Source organism: Octodon degus, unplaced genomic scaffold (genome assembly GCF_000260255.1).
Source record: "Octodon degus isolate 3935 unplaced genomic scaffold, OctDeg1.0 scaffold00128, whole genome shotgun sequence".
In the NCBI taxonomy this organism is placed as follows: Eukaryota; Metazoa; Chordata; class Mammalia; order Rodentia; family Octodontidae; genus Octodon; species Octodon degus.
In genome coordinates this window covers 1287157-1311670 of record NW_004524704.1, presented here as the reverse complement: position 1 = coordinate 1311670, position 24514 = coordinate 1287157, and the positions used below count along the sequence as shown (strand labels likewise).

General features: G+C 46.6%; 1 protein-coding gene across 2 annotated transcripts in view; it reads left to right on the top strand.

Annotated features, from left to right (window-relative positions):
• The window catches only part of Dgkg (diacylglycerol kinase gamma), a 167557-nt gene that overhangs the window by 135852 nt on the left and 7191 nt on the right, over positions 1 to 24514 (top strand). For both annotated transcript variants that reach the window (XM_004640881.2, XM_004640879.2), the window contains 2 exons: positions 16692 to 16812; positions 19343 to 19403. In XM_004640881.2, the coding sequence (XP_004640938.1) occupies positions 16692 to 16812; positions 19343 to 19403 (182 nt within the window). The remainder of the gene's footprint in view (positions 1 to 16691; positions 16813 to 19342; positions 19404 to 24514) is intronic.

The window sequence follows — 24514 nt, the reverse complement described above, 5'->3', positions numbered from 1 at the left end:
GAAAGGTATTTAGCGCATAACATGGAAGGGGCCAAATTTAGAACTTGACTCTTTTGACTTCTGCTCAGCAATTGGGTCTATGGCTCTAACAACACGGAATTCTGGGGTTATTTACTGACCCTGTGCTGACATGCATTTGGCCGCTACAACCCATATGGGGGTCACACCTGAGCTGGCTGTCCAGAAAAGCAAGACGAGGTAGAGGGAGCCAAGTCTTGGGTTGGGCAGAAACGCAAAGCTGAATCAGTCCCTGTGACACTGAGGAGCAAAGTGCGGAGCGCTGCCATTGTTTCTCCCAGGTCCTAGCTTAAAATCTAACTCCAGGCCTTCCTACATATTTTCTCAAACCCAGGAAAGTTCACTGGGCTTCACATCCATCCCTGTACAGCCTGCAGCTGCAGCCCACAGCAGCCTGGGGTCTGTGTTAGCCCAGCTCCTCCCTGGTCACTGTCCCATACAGTCATCCTGTCTGACCTGCAAATGGGGAACCTTGACAAGGTTCCAATCTAAGCCAAATATCTAAGGGCTGGCCAAATAGCTCAGCAGACTAAAGCACCTGCTTAGCCAGAACACAATGGCCAGGATTCAATCCTTGGCATGCAGTGCTGGCCCCACCCCTGGGGCACACTGAGATGGCCATTGAAACTGGGCATGGTGGCGCATGCCTGTAATCCCAGCACTTGGGAGGCTGAAAACAGGAGAATCAGTACAAGTCCGATATACATAGTGAGACCCTGCAGACCCTCTAGACCCTGTACTAAATACATTTAAAAAAAAAAAAATCTGCCTACGCTGACACTAGGTAATGATTGTTTGAAGGGCTGGGGAGATAGCTCAGAGGCATAAGTGCTTGCTTGGGAAGTGCAAGGTCCTGTATTTGATCCCCGGTGCCAAAATGAAAAGAAAAAAGAAACTTGTTTGAAACTCCTGGTGAACAAAGACAAAGAGACAGACTCTTTTGGTACAACATTCATTTGCAGTCACCCACCCCGCACCCCACCCCACCCCACTCCTGTAACCCGCAGGGCAGACAAGCCTTCTGTGACAGCATTCAACACATGCTTACAAAGCACCTACCGAGTGAACCAGGACACCCCTGTAGCTGCTCTGGAGTCAGGGAACCTGGCTTTCATGAAGTCATTCCACACACAGACATCTTACTGGGAGCTGCAGGAATTGTGCAGAAGTGGTGCATGGCCATCCATGTCCTGCTGGGGTTCACCAGCCTGGTGCTTACACCCACCAATGCGGGCTCTCTCCAGATAGATCTAGTCATCAGATCTGCCCTTCCAGATCCCAGACCAGAAGACTTTGCCTGGGAAGGGGTGCCCTTCCTGTTGCAAAATTAGTTGACACTGCTCCTTTGCAAGCAGTGTGGTCCAATGCCCTGTGTGCCGTGCCTGTGGAAATTTTCACTCACTGTGTGAAGCACAACTTGAAGCCTAAAGCCAGGATGGGATAGCAAGCACCCATCTCCTAGATTCATCCCAGCACTCAGCTGAGGCACCCAAGATTGTGAGCACAGGGTCTGTTGCTTCTTGTGGCTGTCGCCTCACCCATTTATAAAGCCCTAACAGAACATGGCCTGATGAGTTCAGGAGCTGTCGGGGCTGCTCCCAAGTTCCCCACTGAGTGGTGATCTCTGGCCAAAAAGTAAGCAACAGTCAGCTGCTACACTTGGGGCTGGGAAGAAAACTTAAATGGACTTGAAAATCCCACATTTACTGTAAGACTATGGTTCAGGTCTCTCCCGTGGGCTAGGAGAGAACAAGGCCAGTGGCCCCTAAACAATTTCAGGGACACTAGGGGGTATACACTGGGACTCCCCTGAACTCTAGGAAGTAACCACGACAACATCGGTGCCCTTCCTGTTGGATGTTGCGGGCCTACAGAGAGACTCTGCTTCTCAGAGAAAATCACAGCTTTGTCATTTGGTCCTTCGAGCAGCCCGTGTCAGAATCAACATGCACCAGACTAGTCGTCATCCTTCCTTTCTGTGCGCCCCCCTCCCCGCTGCCTCCCGCACGGGCTGCCCAGGAGTGTGTGTGTGTGTCACCCACCACTCACACATGCCCTCACGCCTACCTGCAGGAGCTCTCCAACATGAATGTATTAACACAGAGCCTCCCTGCCAGGCCGCAGACCCCCAGGAAGTCCCAGGCACCAGAGCCCTTCCTGTATCCCTGTGCGTGGCAGAGTCTCTGAGACCAATTAACAGAGCCTCAGGCATGCTCGTTGGTCAGAAGCAGCCAGAGTCTGAAGCACAGAGAGCCACAAGTTAGGGAATCATTTGTTTTTTTTTTTTTTTTAATAATTATTTTAGGGGCCGGGGAGATGGCTCAGTGGAATAAGCGCTTCCCTGGCAAGCGCAAGGGCCTGAGTTCAATCCCTGGTTCCGCAAAAAAAATAATAATAATTTTTATTATTTTATTTTATTTTTTGAGGTACCAGGGATCAAACTCAGGGCCTTGCTCTTGCCAGGCAGGTACTTATTCCACTGAACTATCTCCCCAGCCCCCTGGGAATCATTTCTGAGTTAGTCTTTGAACGAAAGGGAATTTGTAAGTGGCGCTGGTGTGCAGTGTGCTGGCGTCTCGGGGCCAGCATCAGCCTGTGCTGGAGCTCAGGAGCTCTGCCTTCGCCTCTCCCCGTCTCTCAAGCTCGTCTCTGTTCCCAGCTCGCTTGCCATCAGGCAGGGGCTGTGATCTGTTTCCACAGACCTCTCACCACATCTGGCAGGAGCTTCCCCCTTGGACGCTGCAGGGTTAGGCCAGGTGTGCATGTTTTCAGGGGAACTCACTCTGTAGTTTAGGCTGGTCCTGAACTCACTTTGTAGCCCAGGCTCACCTCAAACTTGCAGCAGTTCCCCTGCCTCAGCCCACTGAGAGCTGGGATTATGGGTGCGTGCCCCCCACCACACCCAGCTTCAGAGGACAGATTTTTTTTTGCAGGTGCATTAAGAAGGCCAAATGACACAGTTCTCTGTTTCCATAGAAACTGAGATGTTTTCTGTGTAGTATTGAAATACTAGTGTCATAAGCCTTTTAGAATTTTAGAAATTATTTTGTCCTCTAGATGAGGAAGGAGAACCAGGAAAGTGAAGTGGCTTTCTCTTGTCCACCCTCAGACTGAAAGGCAGACTTTCTCGGCTCACACAGAACAGTCTTGGTTTGGTTCTCTAGTAGAGGAGCTAGAAGGTGTCCAGAAGTAACTATTAAAATAATAGTGTTGTCTGAGTGCTGTACAGTTTAATTCAACTACTCAGGTCTCTGTACATACCAAAAAAGCAGCCCTGGAAAACACATAAATAAATAAGCAAGGGTGTGTGTCGATAAAGCTTTATTGACAAAAAATACAAACAGCAGACTGGATTTGGCCCTCAAGCCATAGTCAGCCAGTCAGTCCTTTGTTAGAACTTGTCAGGGCTTATGAACCAGGAGCATGGGCGATGCTTGGGTGTGTATCAGAAATTCAGACTCTCAAGGCCCACACTAGACCTGCTGGAGCAGAGTCTACATTTCCACTAGACCCAGCAATGTTTATATAGATGCTGACAGGCAAGAAGCAGGGCTACTGGCCCAGACTATACTCCACTAAGGATGTTCCAAAGAAATATATAGATCACAAAAATTAACCTATCCCAGGTCACACTAAATGGTGGTTCTGGGACTAGAGCCCAAGGCTTAGCATTGCAAAGATGGAATTCTTTCTGTACCAGAGTACCCAGCCTAAACCCAGGCCAGCCTCCCTACTTCCCGTTATCATTGCTTAGCACAGATTCACTGGGAGTTCAGAGAAAGCAATTGCCCCTTCTTCCTCAGCTGACTTCTAAAGATGACAACTCCGGCTCCAGCTGTGTCCTCTTCTCCTTCCTCTCTACCAGACCCAGGAAGGGCTGCCGGAGGTGAAAATCTACTTCGGGGAACTGCTCACCATCTGCAGAGGGAAACTTGCTCACACAGGTTCAAGCTGGAGTAGAACTCCAGCTCAATTCCTGTCCCCGGAGGTCTGCCGCTCAAAACAGAGTCAAGGAGCCAAGGAATCTTTCACTCTTCACACACAGAAGCAAGGTCTAGACTAGGCTCCTTGCGTGACCAGGCACCTTAGTTTTTCTCTGTGGTGCTAACGCCTCTCAGTTCTCAAACCAGCTCCTGTTCCCCTGCAGGACCTTTGGGTCATTTAGCACTGTGGACTTCCAGAGACCATAATAAACACCATGCTGGCCACACGTTCGGCACAACCTAAACATTGGTGTTTCTAGTTTGCTTCTATTTTGCACAAGAAGTGTCTGTCTTAGCCAGTTTGGGCTGCTACAAGAGAATACCATAGACTGAGTGGTTTAAACAACAGAAATTTCCTTTTCACAGTCTGGAAATTGAGAAGTCCAAGATCAAAGAACCAGCTAATTGCTGGTGAAAGCCTACACCCTGGTTCGTAGATAGACACTTCCTACTGCATTTGCTCAATGAAAGCTCATCTCCCTCCTGTCTCTTCTTAGAAGGGCGCTAATTCCTTTCACAGGACCTCCACCCTCATGACCTAATTACCTCCCAAAGGCCTGCCTTCAAGTTGGGGTTAGAGCTTCAACACATAAATTATGGAGGATACCCAGACGTTCAATCCATAGCAGTGTTCAATCTCAGCCAATATGTATTACACTGTTACTTATTGAGCACCTATTTATGAGTCAAGACTGTTGCATTTTTAATTACTACCCCATCTTATGTTTGAGGACTCAGAGGCTAAGTACGGTTAAGAGATTAGGGCGAAACCACACCCATAGAGCCTGGACTCACACCTGCCTTCAAGTACTTAAGGTGCTCCAGGAGCTCTGGAGGAGGCAACAAGAATATACCATTGCCCAGCCCCAAGTAGTTTCCAACCTACTTGTCTACACATAAGAACTATTTAGGACAATCGTGTTGATACTGGTACAACACACAAACACCACGGAGTCGCAGAGTCGTGAGTTGCATAAGATGATGGCAGTCAGGGAAAAGAGGTTCTCCTCTTCAGAACTTGAGCCCTAGCTACCCAGCACCGCGCCACAAACCAAATAGGCCATCAGTGAATATTTGTAGGCAATCAGTGAATGAACAAAATGGAGCGTGTGTGCATGTATGTGTGTGCTCACATTGTTAGTGTGTGTGTGTGCACACACATGTGCTAGTGCTTGGAGCTGGAAAGAATTGGAAAAGTCAGTGAATGGGAGAAGGGGAGCATGGCCGGGCTGAGCACACAAACGTAGCATGTCAAGAATGTCTATCTTCCCAATCTTCCCTTTGCTACTTCTGAAGCCCTTTTCATATCTTGTCGTGCAGTTTGTACATGATTACTTATTTATTTATTGGTATTTTAGGGAAGGGTCTACAGGGTGTTCAGGGTCTCACTACTAGATCACATAGGGATCTGCCTGTTTACAGCCTCCCAAGTGCTGGGATTACAGGCATGCGCCACCACACCCAGTCTCAATTGCCCTCTCACCGTGCCTCAGGGGCGGGGCCGGCACAGCAGAACCCCGGGATCGAACCCACCCCTGCATCTGCTTGCAGGCACTTTAATCCACTGAGCTATTTGGTCAGCCCTGTACGTGATCTTTTACATATGAAGAAGGGATAAGATTTCGGAAGCTAGGAGCAATAGGATCTGACAGTCACGGACAGTTTCAGTGAGAAGAAAGGGACAGGACCTGGCAGCAGGGAAAGTGGTGAGGACACTGATGCCTACGTAGGGCTCTAAGTCTAAGGGCTTGGTTTGGGAATCAGAGGCCCAAAGACAATGGACGGGAGAGAGCAGGGACAGAGGGCAGGACCTTGGCTAGTGGGGGATTCCTCTTGCCCCACCAGCAGGCCAGCAGGCTGCTGCCTTCTCCAGGCACTGCTCAGCCTTCTCCAGCCATCCCAGCCCCCATGGCCGGAGGCCTCCTTCAGCAGAACGGATGCCTTCCGCAGGGACTGGCATCTATCCTCCTCCAGCACACTGCCAACACAGACCTCTTCCCCTTCTCAGAACTGAACGCTAGACGCTTAAAACATATTACATGAGTCATCTCATCACAAATCCCCATAGCACCTCTGTCTTAGTGCATTTTCTGCTGCCATTGCACAATACCTCAGATTGGAAAAGTTATAAAGGAAAGGAATTCATTTCTCATCATTTAGAAGGTGGGAAGTCCAAGATTAAAGGCCTCATGCCAGCCTTGCCCCCAGGGTGCACTGAGACGGCAATTGAGACTGGGCGTGGTGGTGCGTGCCTGTAATCCCAGCACTTGGGAGGCTGAAAACAGGAGGATCACTGCTAATCCAATCTGTGTATTGAGACCCTATACTAAATACAGTGAAAACACACACACACACACACACACACACACACAGCCACCCCTGACAAACTCTACAGGTCAAAAATATGAAGGCCCAAGAAGGTTAACGGACCTGTTCACGGCCTCACTGATTGGTGGATGTGGGCTACAGTCCAAGTCCTAGGATTCAAAACCTAGAATTTTCTCTACACACACACCAGAGTACCATCACTTACCTCTCCTTTCCTGACCAGTCCTGACCCAACAACCGGAAAAGTCTCTCCCTGCCCCAAATCACCTCTTCGTCTTTCTGGGGGCCGTGGGGAGCTGTATGCATCCCTCTGGGCTGGGGTCAGCTTGGTCAGTGTAGGTGTCTACGCTGTGATCATACCTGGGAGTCAGGTTGGAGCTGAGCTACAAGCCTCACCAGTAACGGGTTCATTTTATTCCATACACTGTAGTTGGAATTGAAACTCCTTGAGCTTGGTGGTAAGTAACCCCAGATGACACCCCAGCTAGTACCTTACCTTCAGGCTGAAGAACTGGGAATGCCATGTAATCCGATCATGCTGCCAAGAAGTCTTCCTGAGAGGAGGAGGGTCTTGCCCCACTCCAAGCTCACCTCCCTGCCTTTGGAAGCCCTGTAACGCCAAGGAATTTTGTCTCTGCCTTGAGTCCTTTGACCTGAGTTAAGTTTTATTTATTTATTTTTTTAATGTATTTAGTACAGGGTCTACAGGGTCTCACTACGTAGATCTGACTCATAGTGATTCTCTGTGTTCAGCCTCCCAAGAATTCGGATTACAGGTGTGCGGCACCACGCCCAGTCTCAATCCCCATCTCAGCACGCCCCCAGGGTTGGGTCAGCACAGCATGCCAGGGATCAAACCCCAGCTGCTGCACTCTGCCTAACAGGTGCTTTTTTAGTCCGCTGAGCTATCTAGCCAGCCCTGAGTTCAATTTTAGAGCGCTATAGAACCTTGTTTAAATTCAAGTAGCCAACTGTGGGCTGGTAGGCAAGCTCCTTAAGCTCACTGAGCCTCAAAGATTTTTTATTTCATTTTATGTCAGAGCAATAACTTCTGTTTTCACCTCCATCCAGAAAGTAGTCTCCAGCAGAGTGGCCACAAGGGTTGAAAACAAAACTTGCAAAGCATTAGGCCTGGCCTAGAGTCTGTACCCAACAGCGGTTCTCACTGGCACCAGAAGGGCAAGTCCCGTCGCCCCGCTGCCCACCCGCCTTCCCAGGCGATGCCACACACCTTTGAGATGCTGGAAGCAGAACTTCTCTGCAGAGCCATTTCCAGATCTGTCCTTCCTGAGACATTCCCCACCACTTAGCCCTGCCTTCTGCTGCTGCTGTCCCTCCTTCTCAAGCACCTGGCCTTCCATTAAAAAGTTCAGAAGCCCCATCTCTGGGCAATTTCTTCAGCCCAGGCTAACCCTGTGGATAAAGCCACACAATGCAGGACATGATTTGCCACCTGACCCACGGGAACCAACAACAATGGCCATTGTGGCCTGGGATTTCTTTTGATCTGGAGCAGGGCAACATGGCACCTTTGTCTTCAGTGTAGTATGAGCACAGGCAAGGACTATTGTAGGCTACTCCTGACTGGGTAAAGACACCAGCCTCCATCTTGGCAGGAAGCTCAAATATCCTTAAGGATAAAGCACCTCCACCCCAAAGCCCAAAGCAGGGAAACTGAGGCCCTGAGAGGGTAAGTGATTTGCTCATGGTCACAGGGCTGGACAGTCAAAACAGAGCCCAAGCTTCTAGTACATTCCTCTACTACAGGCCCAGCAGCCTCACCACAGAACACAGTGGCTCTTGGCCACTTCCTAAGGGATCTGGATCCAAGAAAGTTATGAGGTTCAAAGTCTACTTGAAGTTCTCTGTATCCTTTACCCTCATGGTGCTCCACTAACCCCTAAGAATAGAGTAGAAGAAACCCTGGAGCCAGTGTGATAAGGGTGTTGCACCCAGTAGGACCAGAGATGTCAAATCCATACCTAGAGATCTCCAGCGCTCGCTCTCTCTCTCTCTCTTTCTCTCTCTCTCCACACACACACACACACACACACACACACACACACACAGAGCTCCACAGAAAGAAAAGGAACCCATTTTCAAACAAAAGGCTTCCTCCCTTCTTAAGTAAAGGAAATAGAAATGGGAATGCCTGAACTTTCCAGAAGAGGCAGTTATCCTGCAAGCTCAACGTCATCACAGTGTCTCTACATCTCTGCTTTTCTCCTCTTCAGGGCCCACTTTTCCTCTTTCTTGTCCTACTCACCTCCTTCCTGTCCCATCCCCTCCTCCTCTTCTTCCTCTTCTTCCCATTCCTTCTCTGAGTTACAGTTATTACTAGGACCTTCTGTGTGGCAAAGAGCCTGGCAAAGGCATCCCTTTCTAACCCCAGCGCTTGGGAGGTTGTAAACAGGAGGATCACTGATTCTGATCTAGTAGTGAGACCCTGAACACCCTGCAGACCCTTCCCTAAAAATACACACACACACACACACACACACACACACACGGCACATAACATCACAGGGAGAGCAGCTGCTCCCTGAGGCCCTCTGTGCCCTACTCCCGTGGGATCGGGGCTCCTGATGGCATCTCTTCAAAACTTGCAATAGCGGCTGGGGAGATGGTTCAATGGAATAAGCTCTTCCATGGCAAGCGCAAGGTCCTGAGTTCAATCCCCAACAGCCCTGCCCATGCCTTGCTATCCCTGAACTTCTGGAGATGTTAGATGCCTCCTCCCCTCTGATAAGCAAGTGACTGGACAATCAGATTCAGCCCCAAGTCTGCCCCCAGCCCCGCCACCTGTTGCAGAATACACTGTGCCGTCCTGTCTTACGGAATGCTGAGGAAGGAGCCATCTGCCTGCTTGGTTTGCTGTAAGAGGCCTTCCGCCTCTCTCCTCCTGACTAGGCCATGATCTCTAGGGAAAGCATGAGTCATAGATTATTTTTCCAGCTAGTAATGATCCAGATATCTGTGGGCCTGTGCTTTAAAGGGCCAGGTGGCAACCTGGGGGTGAGAATGCAGTTTGGCCAGCGACAATCTTCCTATTTCCCTGCTCCTTTGTGCCCAGGGAGTCCCAGAGCTGTTCTCCTGCAGGTCAGGAAATAGTCTTTGGGGTTCTTTCTGCCTTCTCCCAGGCCTTCTCAGGCTGCCTTGCTTCTAAGCTGATCCTTGAAGCCCTGTAGCCAGGAGCAGCATTTGATCCATTCCACCATCCCCCTGGGGAGCTCAAAGGGGCTGATCAGTGTCAGGCTTTGCTGGGTTTCAGGCGCCCAAGCCACCAGGGCATATGGCGCATCTCCATGGACAGCAGCCTAAGGCCACGCCTGCTGCAGCCTTGGCGGCCAGATCTGCAGAAAGACTGCCAGCTGCCGCTCACCTGTCGAGACTTGGGACTGAGCTGGGCCGTGTCCTTTCTTTGTCAGATATACCTGGCACCTGTCAGCTTCTCATAGCAAGCTATACGGGACCTGGCTGTGTACAGAACGCCTTCAGGTTCTTTATCTCTTTTGAAGCAGATTTGACTTGCACTGAACTGGCTCAACCTTCACCTGTGTATGGAGAAGCCCAAGCTCCCAGTACCTGAGAGTGTGACTGTGGGGTGCAGACAGGGCCTTCAAGGAGGAAACTGAGCAAAAATGAGGAGGAGCCTAATCTAATCTGATTGGTGTCCTCGTGGAGAGATGAAACACGGACAATATGGACAGCACAGCTGCGTGTGTACAGAGGACATCCGTGCAAAGCAGCCACAAGCGGAGAGCCATCTGCAAGCCAAGCAGAGATCTCTGCAGACACCAACCCTATCAGCACCTTGATCTCGGGCTTGGACGTTGTCCCTCTGGCTTCCAGCACTCCCAGAGGGTCTGAAGGGGCAGATGGGGCGTGAGTGTGCTGCCAGACCTTATGCTCCTGTTCAGTTCAGCTCCCTCCTCCCAACATTAAGGATCAAAGAATCAAAGCCAAAATGGGGCTGTTGAGATAAAACAAGTGGGAAAGGGGAGGGGATTAGGGAAGAGATGAAGGGAGCAGATCTCGAACAGAGCAGGTGCCCACTTCACCCGGAGCACTTCACCCGGAGCTCACCCTGAAGGCTGGCCTCTTGCAGAGGTGAAAATCCGTAAGGAGCAGTAAGGAGCACAGAAGATTTAAGAATCTTCACAAGTCCAGCGTTAGGGATGCACTCCTAAACACAAGTCCAGCGTTAGGGACGCACTCCTCAACAGAGCTCTTGAGTGGCTAAGCAGATGGCTAGGAAGTATGAGGATGAAGATGGAGAAGACAGAATGAAAGGAATATATTTTCAGTGCCTAATCTGTGCCAGGTATTTTCACACAGCCCTGCCATTTAAATCTCACAGCCATCCTTCAGGATCCATGCTATTACTCCTAATTTTCGACAGAGGAAGCTCTCTATAAAGCACTACGTTGCTCTTCACTCCAACTCCTGTATATGTTTGGGCAATGGAAGTTCCTTGAGTTCAAGTTCTCAAATTTCAATATGTCTTAGAACCTTCTAGAGGATTTGTTAAGACATAGAATGCTAGGCTCAACCTTCAGAGTATCTGAGCCAATAGGTCTGGGGGAGAACCCAAGAATTTGCATTTCTAACTAGTTACGAGGTCACACAGAGTCCGCTGGATCAAGGCCACACTTAGAACCACCCACCAGTGGGGCCAAGAACCTAGACCAGTGGTTTTCAAACTGCTGAATGTTGGAGTCACCCAGGGATCTTTAAAAACAGTTATTGAACCAGGGAAGTAGCTCAGCCACGTAAGCACCTGCCTGGCAAGCACAAGGTCCCAAATTCAATCCCCAGTACAAAAAAAAAAAAAAAAAAAAAAAACAGTTATTGATGTCTAGTTCACATTCTAATTAAACTGGTACTGGGTATAGCCTGAGGATCATTACTTTTAAAATCCCCCAAATAACTACCACACAGCAAATGTAAAAACCACCAGCCCAGACTCATTCATCTTCAACACCAGCATCTACTTCAGCTGCCCCACTGCTGGTGCCACAGGGGAGATTGACCACCGACTAGCACCACTCATACCTCCTCTTCCCAACCCCCTCTCTCCCACTGCCAGAGAACAGCTGTCGTAAAACCTCCCAAGTCACCTGCATGCCTTCTGTCTTTTCTTTTTCTTTTCTTTTCTTTTTTCTTTTCTTTTCTTCATGGCCAGCTCTCAGGATGGGACTGGCGTGGCATGTGGTGCCAGGGATTGAACCTCTGTCCCTGCGCTTTGCCTAAGCTTGCCTAAGCTTGCCTAAGCAGGCACTTTAGCACGCTGAGCTATCTTGCCAGCCCCCTCTCTTCTCATCTAACCCTTCAGCCAAGCTCTGTGTTACAGTAATTGCAACTGTTTTCAGCCCATAGCCAATAGCAACCATTTCCTTGCCCTTCCTTTGACCGTATCTACTTGGGAGAATTTAGCAAGTATCTAATCAAACTGCAAGCAGAGGAGTTCAGCAGACCTTCATGAGGTTGATGACATTTGGGCTTTTCTGCCATAAGAGCACCTGATATGTTTTCTAAATTACTTTTAAGTTATAGCATTCATGTGTACTTAAAGAAAGTAGGAAATACCTGGAAAACTATAAAAAGAAAATAGCCAATACTTTTAATTTAATTACCCAGAACTCACCACTGTTAAGATTTTGCTGAGATCTGCCCTTTTCTCCTATGCATATCTATGCCTAGTTGAGAACACACCATATATAAGTCTGTATCTCACCTTCACACTTAATGTTGTAACTTAAATATATTCAGTGTCATTCTGTGTATTATAGCAGAAAATAACTATCATTTGTATAGCACACCAGTTATTGAACTGTTCCCATACAAGTGGAAATGGAGGACAGGGATCACTATTTTACAATTTATATGGGATGACAATTATACAGATTTCTATGAATTGAGGTTCTGTCTATTATTTCTCCAGATCAATTCCAAGAAAGGAAGTAATGGATAAACCAGTATAAGAATTTTATTTTATTTTATTTTATTTTTTGTAGTTTAGGGAAGGGTCTACCGGGTGTTCAGGGTCTCACTAATAGATCGGATTCATAGCGATCTGCCTGTTTACAGCCTCCCAAGAGCTGGGACTACAGACGCACGCCACCACGCCCAGTCTCAATTGCCATCTCAGTGTGCCCTGGAGCCAGGGCCAGCATGGCAGGCCTGGGGATCCAATCCCTGGCCCCTGTGCCTGCTTGCAAGCACTTTAATCTGCTAAGCTATTTGGCCGGCCCCCCCAAGAATTTTAGATTCATTTCAATTGGCCAGATCTCTTTTTTAAAGTCTCCTGCTTTATACCATCAGTGTGAAGGAATGAATGCTTGCTGTAGCTTCTCCTGCATAGATGTTATGCTTGGTGGCACTGAGGATTTTGGCATGAGGATAACCTATCAGATTTGCATTTATAAAATTGCATTCTAGAGGCCAAAGCAAGTGGGCCAGATCAGAACTGCTGTTGTTGTCCTTCTGTTCCTTTTGCTTCTGTATTCTCCATCTTCCATTTTCCCATACTTGATCTTCTTCCTTTCCTGGAGGGTGCATATTAAGTGTTTGCTGTCATAATACTGCACAAGGCTTTGTCACAAAGGACTGAAAGCAGTGTTGAGAGGCCCAACTTGTGGCTAACAAGCTTGAGCCTGACCCAGGGAGTCCCTTCCCCTACATCTGCTCCATAAAGTCTCTGGAAGCAATTCACCTTAGGGGAAAAAATATTTCCAATGAAATCGTGAAGTACGTTTGTTACTAAGTTAATTTTGTCTGCATCCTGTGCCTGTCCAAGCCATGCCTGACCAACCTTGTTCTGAAACATCCTCCCTCCTTCCTCTTATCAACCCAGAAAATTACTTCAGCAATAATCCTTCGGCATCTTCTTCACATATCTGTGGCCCCTGCCTTCTGTGCCTTGCCTAGTCAGAGTCAGCCACTCAGCCTTCCTTGATAACATAGTTCCACTATAACATTTTCTATGTCTAATTCTGCTTTTGTGTGTGTGTCCAAAAGGCCTTCAGGAACAGAACTTTTTTTTTTTTTTCATTTATCTATTTTGTACAGGATCTCACTAAGCAGCTCAGACCCGTAGTGATCCTCCTATCTCAGCCTCCTCAGTGCTGGGTCACAGGCGTGCACCACCACACCCAGTTTTGGTGGCCTACACAATGGGCCTGGAGTTCTGGGGCCCACATGGCTTGCAGCAGCAGCAATCAAACCTAGGTCTTTGCACTTGCCAGGCAGGCGCTTAGACTATGGAGCTATCTCCGCAGCCCAGGAATAGAATGCTTTGTGTTTCCAACTCTTAACCATGTCTGGCAATTGGTTGGGTTTTGTTTTGTTTTATTGCCAGGAATCAAACTCAGGACTTTATACTTGCCAGACAGGCACTGTGCTGCTGAGCAATAACCCTGGCCCAGCTGGTTGTTCCTCAGTGGCTGGTGAATGAATGAATGAATGAATGAATTTCTATTTTACTAAGGTGCATAGACACTCCATGGCAAATGCACTGAAGAGTGTAAAGACAATATGGAGATGACATGAATTGCCAAAATTGCACTCAAAATCTTTGGTACCAGAGGTAAAACAGACACCTGGTATACCAGATGTCCCAATCCTGTATTCTGTGTTCTCAACATTAATTGTTAGGTGTGCCTAGACATTGATTTGCATTTTGTTCTCTTTTAACTCAATACCATATTTAATGTTCTCCTAAGTATCTCTGTGATAGAGGAAGTAAAGGAGATTGAGCAAGCTAGGATTTCCAAAAGTATGTTTCAGGGCCAGTGATATAGCTCAAGGGGCTAAGCACTTGCTTAAGCAAGTACAGGACCCAGGTATAATCCCTGGCACCACATATGGCTTCAGCCCTGCCCCCAAGGCGTGCTGAGCTGGCCACCACCACCAAGTCCTGGCATGGTGGCGCAGGGCTGTAATCCCAGAAGAGGGGAGGCTGAAAACAGGAGGATCACTGCGAGTCCAAGCTGCATAGTGAGACCCTGTATCAAGTACATAAATGAAAGAAAAAAAGTGTATTTCAAAGAAAAAAAATACCATAAAGTTTTTGTTGTTTGGTAAGTTTGGAAAACAAAGCTAAATAGGTTTCTCTAAAGACTTCTCCGTAGGCCAGTCTGTAAGAAGGTGGATGGAAGACCCTGCAGGCAGTAGAGAAGGAGGAGAGCAGTTAAGTCTTGCCTTTGCAGTAGGCAGGCGTTGCAGTAGGCAGGCGTCACCATTGCCGCTCTGTGCCTAGGAGGAGCCAGAGCGAAAAAGCAAAGGCAGAAGAGACAACAGCGCCACAGGACCCTCGCCCCTTCCCCAGACCTGATCTCCCCATTTCCTCATCCCGGGGCCCCTGCCCCCTCCCACCCACTCACCTGATGAGCTCAGCCTTCATTACTTCTCTTCTAGAGCCAGGAAGCAAGGTAACGCGTGGGAAGTGATCGCTGCGAGGTAACGCGTGGGAAGTGATAACAACTTCAGAGTGAAAAGCCATTCAACGGGAAAATTGGTTAAAAAGACCAAGACGTCGTAAAGCTGAAACACTGGAGTCTATTAAGTCCCCTGCTTCTCAGAACATTCTGTTACCCGGGAGTGTTGCAAGGAGCGAAAACATTGAACCCTCGCAGCGCTGTCAGATACCAAGGGCTGGTACAAGGAGCAACATTTTATAAGACATCTGTCTCTGTCTGCCACAGGAGAAACTTTTAAAAACTTCTGCCCGTTTTCTCCTCTCTCCTGCCTAGCACAACTCCCCCACCCCCTCACCCCTAGAGGCAGTGCGTTTATTTCCCGTCCTCATCCTGTTCCTTGCCTCTTCTCCTCCTGCCCCTCCTCCTCCTCCTTCCCCGCTTCTTTCCTATCTGTAGCCCATGTTGTTTTCATAGGCACTGTTAGACTAGTGCAGAAGCCTAAGATTGTCCAGTGGTTATTCAACCCTCGGGTAAGAAGAGAACTAATTAAGTGACTAGAGGCTTAGACATTCGCTGTTTATTAGCTCCCAACTCCTTCAGAGAGCCTGGAGCATGCTCCTAAACAAATAGCATCCTTTTATGGCTTCTTGTCCCAAGTCCAGAAGAGATAGAAAGTTTAAGGAGGTGGTAGCTTTGCAGGGATGTGAAGGAGGGACTACTCAAGCAGGAAAACGGAGTGTGGAAGGATGCACAGGAGACAGCTCCGACGGCACTGCGGTGCAGGCATCGGTGGGCAGCTGTGTGCATCGGTGGTCCGCCCGAGTGCAACACTCTGATGTGGACACAATGCAGCTGAACCAGCGCTTTGCTTAACTGTCTCCATTAGAAATACATCCATCAAGAGAATGTGTTTTAAACCTCTGTTAGTCTTCCCAACAAAACAATAAAGGCAAACCCAAATATCTCCTTTCCAATCTGAACAAACACTGTTATACTATATCAGGGGACACTTGAGAGGGCAGAAGCTGTCAAAGACACAAAAGCATCCACAGAGGCACAGTTTTCTCATTTGTGGGTACCAAGAGCCCAGTGTTATGGGCCTGTGAGGAAAAGTGCTCTTGTCCCCACGAGGCCAAAGAATAAAAACTTCAAGAAATTCTACTTCTAAAATTTTGCTTCTGTTTTCAAGTCATAAGGTTGCACTGCAATCCTGCCTTTGCTTTTATAAGAGAAACAGGGAGACAAATTCCAAGCCTCAGGAATTGTTCAGAATAGGCCACTTCCAGTTCTGAATGAGAGCAGCCACCACCCCAGGAGGCCACTGGCCCTGGGTGACTGAAGCCGAGACTCATGGCTACCCCTCTTTTCCTACCATGGGCTCAGTAATCTGGTGTAAGTGAAATACTCATTTCCTTGGCTTGGATTAGGTACCTAGTGTCCTGAAGGAGGTCACTGATTTTCCCAAAGATGGCCCAGGAGTGTGGCTTGCCCGTGGCTTCCCACAGGCCAAACATGAGGCCCACTGACCACCAGTCATCATCACAAGGCCAAACGTTGCTCAGACACTAAGGGAAGGGCAGGCAGTGGCTTCCTCACCTTCCTTCCTAGCCTCATCACAAAGCCTTGTCTTTAGCAGTTGGGAGCATGGGTGGAAATCATTGCAGAACTAGCTGGCTCACTGCTCGTGCCACTCGTCCTTGGAGAAGGCTTTCTGATGGACACGCCAGCGTTCATGTTAACATTCTCTACCAAAACGTTTTCCCACTGGGTTTGTGAAAAGTACATTTATTGACCTCAGAGAAACACCCTATTTCCCTTGTCGGGAGGAATGAAGGGCTGCTGAGAGACTTGGGTTGGCCTTCTAGGGACTGCACCCCTTCTGGCCAGAACCAGTCTAAGGAACAGAGATGTACATGCGTTGCCTTTCTGTCGCACTCTGCAGACCTCAGTGACCAGCTCCTCGAAGTGGTGGGGCTAGAGGGAGCCATGGAGATGGGACAGATCTACACGGGCCTGAAGAGTGCGGGCAGGAGGCTGGCCCAGTGTTCCTGTGTCACCATCAGGTATACCTCCTCATTACCCACAGCCTCTGAGCCTTCATCCCTCCCTAAATGTTCTGCAGACAGCTGCTAGGAAGCCATCTTTGGATCATAGGATAGGGACAATAGGGGACAAAAGCTTGGTAAAGTGTACAAAGAATGTCTTTGTAGACCATGCCCTAGGGAGATAAAGCATAACCATCCCAAATATCAATTACGGGGCCCACCACAACCAATTTGCTGTTCCTTAAAATAACCTGGTAACACTCTCTAAATAGGAATATAAGCTTTTAAAGTCCAGAGAACCAAAGATAAAATTCGGTGCCTTTTTCATCTTTACAAATTAAAATGTTAGTATGCCAGGGGGCACATTCTGATAATAAAAAAAAAAAAAAAAAAAACAAAACAGGTTCCCTGCTCTCTAATGTTCTGTTGGATAATGGCCTTGGAAAAAAGGTCTATTTCCTATCAACCTTTTTATATAAAACCATTAACAGCAGAGCCAGGATCAGTGGCCCATCCCTGTAATCCCAGCGATTCTGGAAGCTGAGGCAACAGGATCACAAGTTACACCCCAGCCTGGACAATAGAGTGAGACCCTGTCTCAAAATTTAAAAAAAAAAAAAAAAAAGAGGCCAAGGTTATAGCTCAGTGACACAGCATTGGCCTAGCACGCTCGGCATCCTGGGTTCAGGCTGCGGGAGTGCCCTACCCCAAAACTCAGCAAACCTGTCACGATGACAGCAACTTTCCAATGTATGGACCGCACAGCCAGCCCTTCCAGGTCTGGAAGCTGCGGGCTCTAATGGAGAGGATCCTCTGATTTCAGTTGCCTCTAGTCAATCGATGCAGCTAATCTTTTCTCTGATTCCCCACCCCCATTATTTCGGAAGCCATTATTCCTTTCTCTTTTCCATTCACCTGTTACAAGTCAGATCTATTACTACACCTCAGGGATCTCCACAGGGGGTAGGGTTTCCCACAGGCATCTGAGCGCAGAAGCCTTTCCCTCCAGAACATCTTGAGCAGGTGGCCTCAGCACTGCTGGCGGCACTATCCCGCCCCCTCTGAAAGGTCCCCGCAGCTGCGTCCCTGATGTCTCTAAGCAGAAGGTCTATTCTACCATCCCCTTTTCTTTATTCCATGCCTTTGCCTTTCCAGTTTTTTTTCCATTTCGCGTAAACTTTACTCCCCTCTCTTTCTGGGCTGTTGTCCTAAGAGGAACTCCATTTTCTGGGTTAATCTCTCTGTCCTCATCCACTTTGCAAGTCACTAAGACTGACAGGGCCTAGTCAGTCAGCACTTTGAGGCCATAACTTATGTAGACAACAGAGAACACAACATCCTCATTCCCCCAAAAATCTAAAACCTTGTGTACACGGGGCAGCCTGTTTCTTTGTATTCAGTGACTGTTTCCAGGTAGAAAAAGAGGTGTGAGCTAAGACACCCCCCATCCTCTCAGGCATTTCCCAGATCTTTTTCAGCCTTAAGTACCAAAACATGCTTCTTACCTCTGATTATTTGTTTATGATTATATTTATTGTTGTCACCATTAACTATCTGTCTGGTCGGAGAATCATCACACAAAAACCTAACTCGCCCTTCTCATTTTGCAATGTTAGAAACAAGGTGAGGACTTCCTGGGCACCAGGGCAGTCACTGTCCCCCACCCCACTGACCAAAGGCCTTCAGTGGGCCGCCTTTCCTCCCAGAGGCAATGTAGTAGGAGTTCAGAGCTCTGTAGCAGGAAGTGAGAAGGATCCATAGGCCGGAGAAGCCGTGGCTCACACAAGAAACAGCGCTCTCTCCTCGGCACCTTTCCTGTCCTTGGGAGTAGTCTTCCTAGCTGCCCATCTCCCAATGAAGCCGGCCCCACGGTCCACACAACCCCAGAGCACACTGTTGTTCAGGACCGAGCGCAAGACAAAGCGAGACACACTCAGACCCGCGCTGTACCTGTTCAGCTCGGAGACGTTACCTCATGACCGTGATGCAACCGTTCACTCAGCATCCGGGTGGAGCCCTGGCCCGAGCACGGCAGAGATCCTGGCACAGGCCGCTGGCCCTCTGGCCCTCTGGCTGACTGCTGGACCAAACGGGGCCTGCCCAGTGGTAGCGCTGCCTTGTTCGCTGGCCTCTTCTTTCCCAGACTTCTGCAGCTCTCACTGCTCCCCCACAATAAGGATTTGTAAAATGGGGTCTAAGGACTAAGAATCACGTCCACAGTGCTTGGGAGAACGCAGATCCCAGAGCTTGGCCCTGACTGAACCCGGAGCCTCACACCAAGCTACATTCCCAGCCCCTTATACGTTTCTCGCTAAGTCTCTAAATTGCCCAGGATGAGCTCAAACTTGCAATCCCTCTGCCTCCGCGTCCCAGAGTGTGGGGGTTGCAGCCACCATGCCTGGCAGGATTCCGCTTTCAGCAAGTCCTCCCAGAGAGCCATTCCTAGGCAGACGCATGAAACTTTCCCGCTTCTTCTTTCCTAGCAGGCATGACACTGATGCTGCTACTCTGAGAAGCTCACTGTGTCCCTTGGTTTTTGGGCTTTCAGGACTAACAAGCTCCTGCCGATGCAAGTGGACGGAGAGCCCTGGATGCAGCCGCCCTGTGCGGTGAGTTTTCCCATCTTGAGGTGGTGCTGAGAACCTTACTGTTGACCCCTTTGGGACACTGACTCGCTATGAGATCGCAGAGTCGCAGAGTCAAGGCCCTCTGAAGCTCTTGTGCATCCTCTGTCCACGCTATCCACCCGTGCGTCTGTCCTGCTGAGCTCTCCTTGAGTGCCTGCTCTGGGCCAGGCACTGTGAGGCAGCAGATACAAAAAAGGATGCAGTGTAGACCCCGTCTTCAGGGTGCTCATGATCCCAGTCAGTGAAGTCCAGAACTTTGTGGTGGTACCCAGGCAGTCTCGGTTAGAGACATTCTGGGGTCAGGGAGCTCACGCATCAAAAACCAGAGTGTGTGGCTGGGACCAAGTCCAGCTTTAGGAAACGCTGCCTGGTATGGAAGCCAAATCGGCATGCTTCCCTGGAGCTCCCACTGAGTTGGTCTGACCACTGAGGAGAGAGAATTCCTCCCTGCACAAGACCACATCGCCCACAGGGCCATGCACCGTGGCCTTGAGGCCGGCCTCAGGGCCACGCACCATGGCCTTGAGGCTGGCCTGAATACTCTACTGAAAGGATCGAGTTTATGGCACAGTCAGCCAGCCCCTAGCGCAGTGCTGGCTTGGAATAGCTGCACAACAATGCAATGCCTGATGGACAAAAGGAAGAGCCTAACCCGTCGCCTACCCGCCGCCATATTCGCGCAGGCTCTGCGCTCTGCACCACCGCATGAGCCTTTTCCTCCCTTCCTAGTTCTCTCTTTGCTGAAACCCCAGCTAGAAAATCTTTGGTAAAGAGAAGCCATTGTCTTGACTTCCAGGGTTTATGTTGCTATATTTATATATTTGTTATAATCTTACATATTATGGCCCATGTAGTTACAAATATGCACATCTCAAAAGAGACCAAAGTTGTGTCTCTAAGTTTCCTTCCCCTAGGGAAGTATTCATTTGCTCATCAAATTTAGGGTTGTTTGTTTGTTTGTTTGTTGGTACCAGGGATCAAACTCAGGACCCTGTACTTGCCAGGCAGCTGCTTATGCTGCTGAGCTATATCCCCAGCTCAACAAATATATCCCTTATTGAAACATTTTCTAGAAGGTACACACCAACTATGAAGTGATTCAGAATTAAAAGCATTGACTGGAGGGCCAGCGGGATAGCTCGGAGGACTAAGTGCTTGCTTAGGCAAGCACAGGGGTCTGGATTCGATCCCTGACACACATGCCATGCCAGCCCCACCCCCAGGCTCACTGAGCCAGTGATGGAGTACAGACGTGGTGGCACACGCCTGTAATCCCAGCACTAGGGAGGTTGAAAACAGGAGGATTACTATGAGTCTGATCTACATAGTGAGACCCTACACACACACACACACACACACACACACACACACACAACTAAAAGCATTGACTGGGATGTCATAGTACAAAAGCCCTTTGGTAGAAAGTGAACCCACTCTAAATTAGAATTCAGAAATCTGTTAAATATGGTCATACAACTGAATGCAAATAGCAATATTCGCTCTTTGAAAGAAAAATATATAATGTAAACATTAATAATACGAATCCTAGACCTAAGATTATGTTAACAAAGGCTGAAAGCCTATGGGAAGCATTGCTGAAAGAATATTAAAAATATGCTCAATTTGTGTTGTCTCTTATCACTTTGGTAATTAAAAATATAACTCAGCAGGCAATCTTAGTAGCTAGATGCTCACTTGTGAAACTAGTAACAGCATATGCCTTTTAAGTCTGGGAGAACTTGGGATATAGAAACCCTATCGATATAGCAAAAGACAGAAAGCAAATAACAAGCCAGAAGTGAAAATTTTTTGAAAATGAAAGAGGTTAAAACTAAATATATCAATACTGACAAGAAAAAAATAGGTTATTAAAGTCCTCTATTAAAAGATCAATATTATGGCTGGGGATATAGCTCAGCTGCACAGTACCTGCCTGGCAAGTACAAGGTCTAATTTTGATCCTTGGTGCCCACAAAATAAAACAACAACAACAAAAATAAAATAAAATAAAAAATCAATATTAGATTAAAAACTAATATCCAAAATATTTATTCCTTACAAAAAGATACACCAAAACTTAGATGAAGTAAGTATATAACCTATAAACAATTGAAATAGCCTATTTTCCAAGGGTTTATAGAGTATTTTCTAAAGTGGACCAATATAGCAGGGGACAGAAAGGTTGTTTTTTTTTTTTTTTTCTTTCTTTCTAATTTACCAACGAAACAAAATCTCTGTATAATCCAGAAACAGAAATTGTAAAGGTCATTTTCTTTGACCAAAAAGAAATTACTAATAGAAGATTAGATGAATAAGCATACAAAATCTAGACAGTTGGAGACTAGAATTCTCCTAAAGAATGATAGATTCAAAAGGATTTTCTTGGGCTTGGGAAATAGCTCAGTGGTCTAAGCGCCTGCCTGCCAAGTGCAAGGACCCAGGTTCGATCCCCGGTTCCATGTGCCATGCTGGCCCCAGAACCCAGGGTGCGCCATGCCAGCCACGGAAGCCAGGCGTGGTGGTGGTGCATGCCTGTAATCCCAGCGCTGAGGAAGAGGATCAGTATCAGTCCGCACAGAGAAACCCTGTACCAAAGAAAGAAAAGATGAAAAAGAAATTTTAAAAAGAATTTTCTTAGTGACAACTAAAACATTATAAAAATAAAAAGAATCCAAGTTCAAACTTAATAAAATAAAACTTCAACTGTATTTGGACATAAATTTAATGTCTCATATAAAAAGAAAAATACCATGAATAATCTCAAAATAAGAATAATACATATAGGAGAAGCAGAAGGAAAAAATAATGATGAAAATAATAATTACATCAATTTTAAAACAGGAAAACAATTCTTTAAACATGTTAAATTTTTAAAAAATCTAATCTTAAAAGAGAAAAGGTGGGGCCAGGGCAATAGCTCAGTGGAATAAGCCCTTCCCTGGCAAGCACAAGGGGCTGAGTTCAATCCCTGGTTCCACTAAAAAGAGAGAGAGAGAGAGAGAGAGAGAGAGAGAGAGAGAGAGAGAGAGAGAGAGATTTGAGATATTAAAATGCAAAAGGAACATACAAAAATGTAATATAAAATCTAAATTTAACATCTTCAATAAAGGAAGAAAAACCTTGATAACCAGTGGTTTCAAAAATGCGTGCTAGGACTGGAGAGATAGCTCAGTAGAATAAGCACAAGGTCCTGAGTTCAATTCCCAGTACCACAAAAAGAAGAAAAAGAAAAAGAAAAAAAAAAGAAAGATGCGTGCTAGGGCCTGGGGAGGTAGGCACAAGATCCTGAATTCAATCCCCAGTACCAAACAAACAAACAAATACAAATGCATGCAAGATGACCTCAAAACAAATTATCTTAGTGTGGAAGCCTTTCTTACTTATAGGAAATAAAATATTTAGGTAAACTATCCCTAGTATAGACAAACAGAGAAAGATATCCAGTCAGTTTGTTAAGTTAAAACAGATATAATACCTAACAAAAATTACTCTTCAAAATAGAAAACTCAGGGGCTGGGGAGATGGCTCAGTAGGATAAGCGCTTGATTGGCAAACGCAAGTATCTGAGTACAATCCCCGGTTCCGCCAAAAAAAGAAAAAGAAAGAAAGAAAACTCCACACCAATCTCAAATATAAATATGATGCCAAATTTTAGTGAACATGGAGGTAGATAGAATTTAAAAATATGTTACAATAAAATTATGGGAAAAAATCATAGTTCCTAAGATTTACAATAATGGGGATATTTTAAAAGATTACTTAAAATTCCTTTAATTCCTAATAAGTTTGACTACTTGTTTTATAGTACTAAATTAGAATTGGTATAAAAAGCTTTGATATTTAAAAAAATATATGTTATAAGCATCATTCACCCCTTAGAGTATATCAAAGGAATTAAAATAAATCTTCTAATATTAGTTAGTTGAAGAAAACAACATGATAATATACGTAGATGACTCAAAATGTTCAGTAACCTTAACATTTCTGATCTTTAACAATTAAAAGCTCTTGGCTGGAGAGATAGCTCAGTTGCATAAGCACCTGCCTGGCAAGCACAAGGTCCTTAGTTCAATCCCAGGTACCAAAAAAATTTTTTTTAAAGATTAAAAGCAGGCCAGGGAGATGACTCAGTTGAATAAATGCTTGCCTGGCAAGTGCAAGTTCCTGAGTTCAAAGTCCAGTACCACAGTAAATAAATAAATAAATAAATAAATAAATAAATGCCTTATATCAATCAAAAATATAAAAGATTTTCACAAAAAAGTAAAATAAAATATTTAAGGGCCGGGGAGATGGCTCAATAGAATAAGCGCTTGCCTGGCAAGCTCAAGGGTCTGAGTTCAATCCCTGGTTCTACATAAATAAATAATGAGATAAATAAAATGAAATAAAATAAAAGATTAAAAGCTCCTATAAAACTAACAGTAGAGACACCCCCTCAGGGCTGAGCTGGAGCTCCGTGCAGGAGCACTTGCCCACCTTGTGCCAAGGCCTGGGTTCAGTCCCCAACACAGGAAACAAGAATAACAAACAAAAAGCTCACAAAACTCCTTGAAAATTAAGAAAAGACAAAACAGGTACATTAATATGGTTTGGAAGTGCTAGCCAAAACAGTACATGTGAATGAAAAATAGAACTCTTTTCAGGAGTCAGAACTGTCACTATTTGTATGTGGTATGATTACATATGTGAAAAACTAATTGAACCAACTGATAAATTATTTCGTTGAAACCCTATAGAAAAGCACATAAAAATTAACAGCTTTCCTGTGTACCAGCAGCAACTAATCTAAAGAATGGAAAAATCCTAAATGTTGTAATAGTAGCAAAAAAACACATAAAGTGTTAAGCTGAATTGTGGAAAATGGATGAAAATACCCAGAAGACTTAGAAGACTTAATCGTAGAATGCCCCATGTTCTGTTTTTTACTCCAATGTTTTTACTTGGCAAAGTGCTGCAACTCCTATAGAATTTTGTAAAAGACTTTAAGACTTCTCATAAGATATTAAAATAATTATAAGTCCATAGTATCTTGAATGATACGCTATTGTCATGATAACTGGATAGGCAAATCAACAGTACAAAAGAAAACC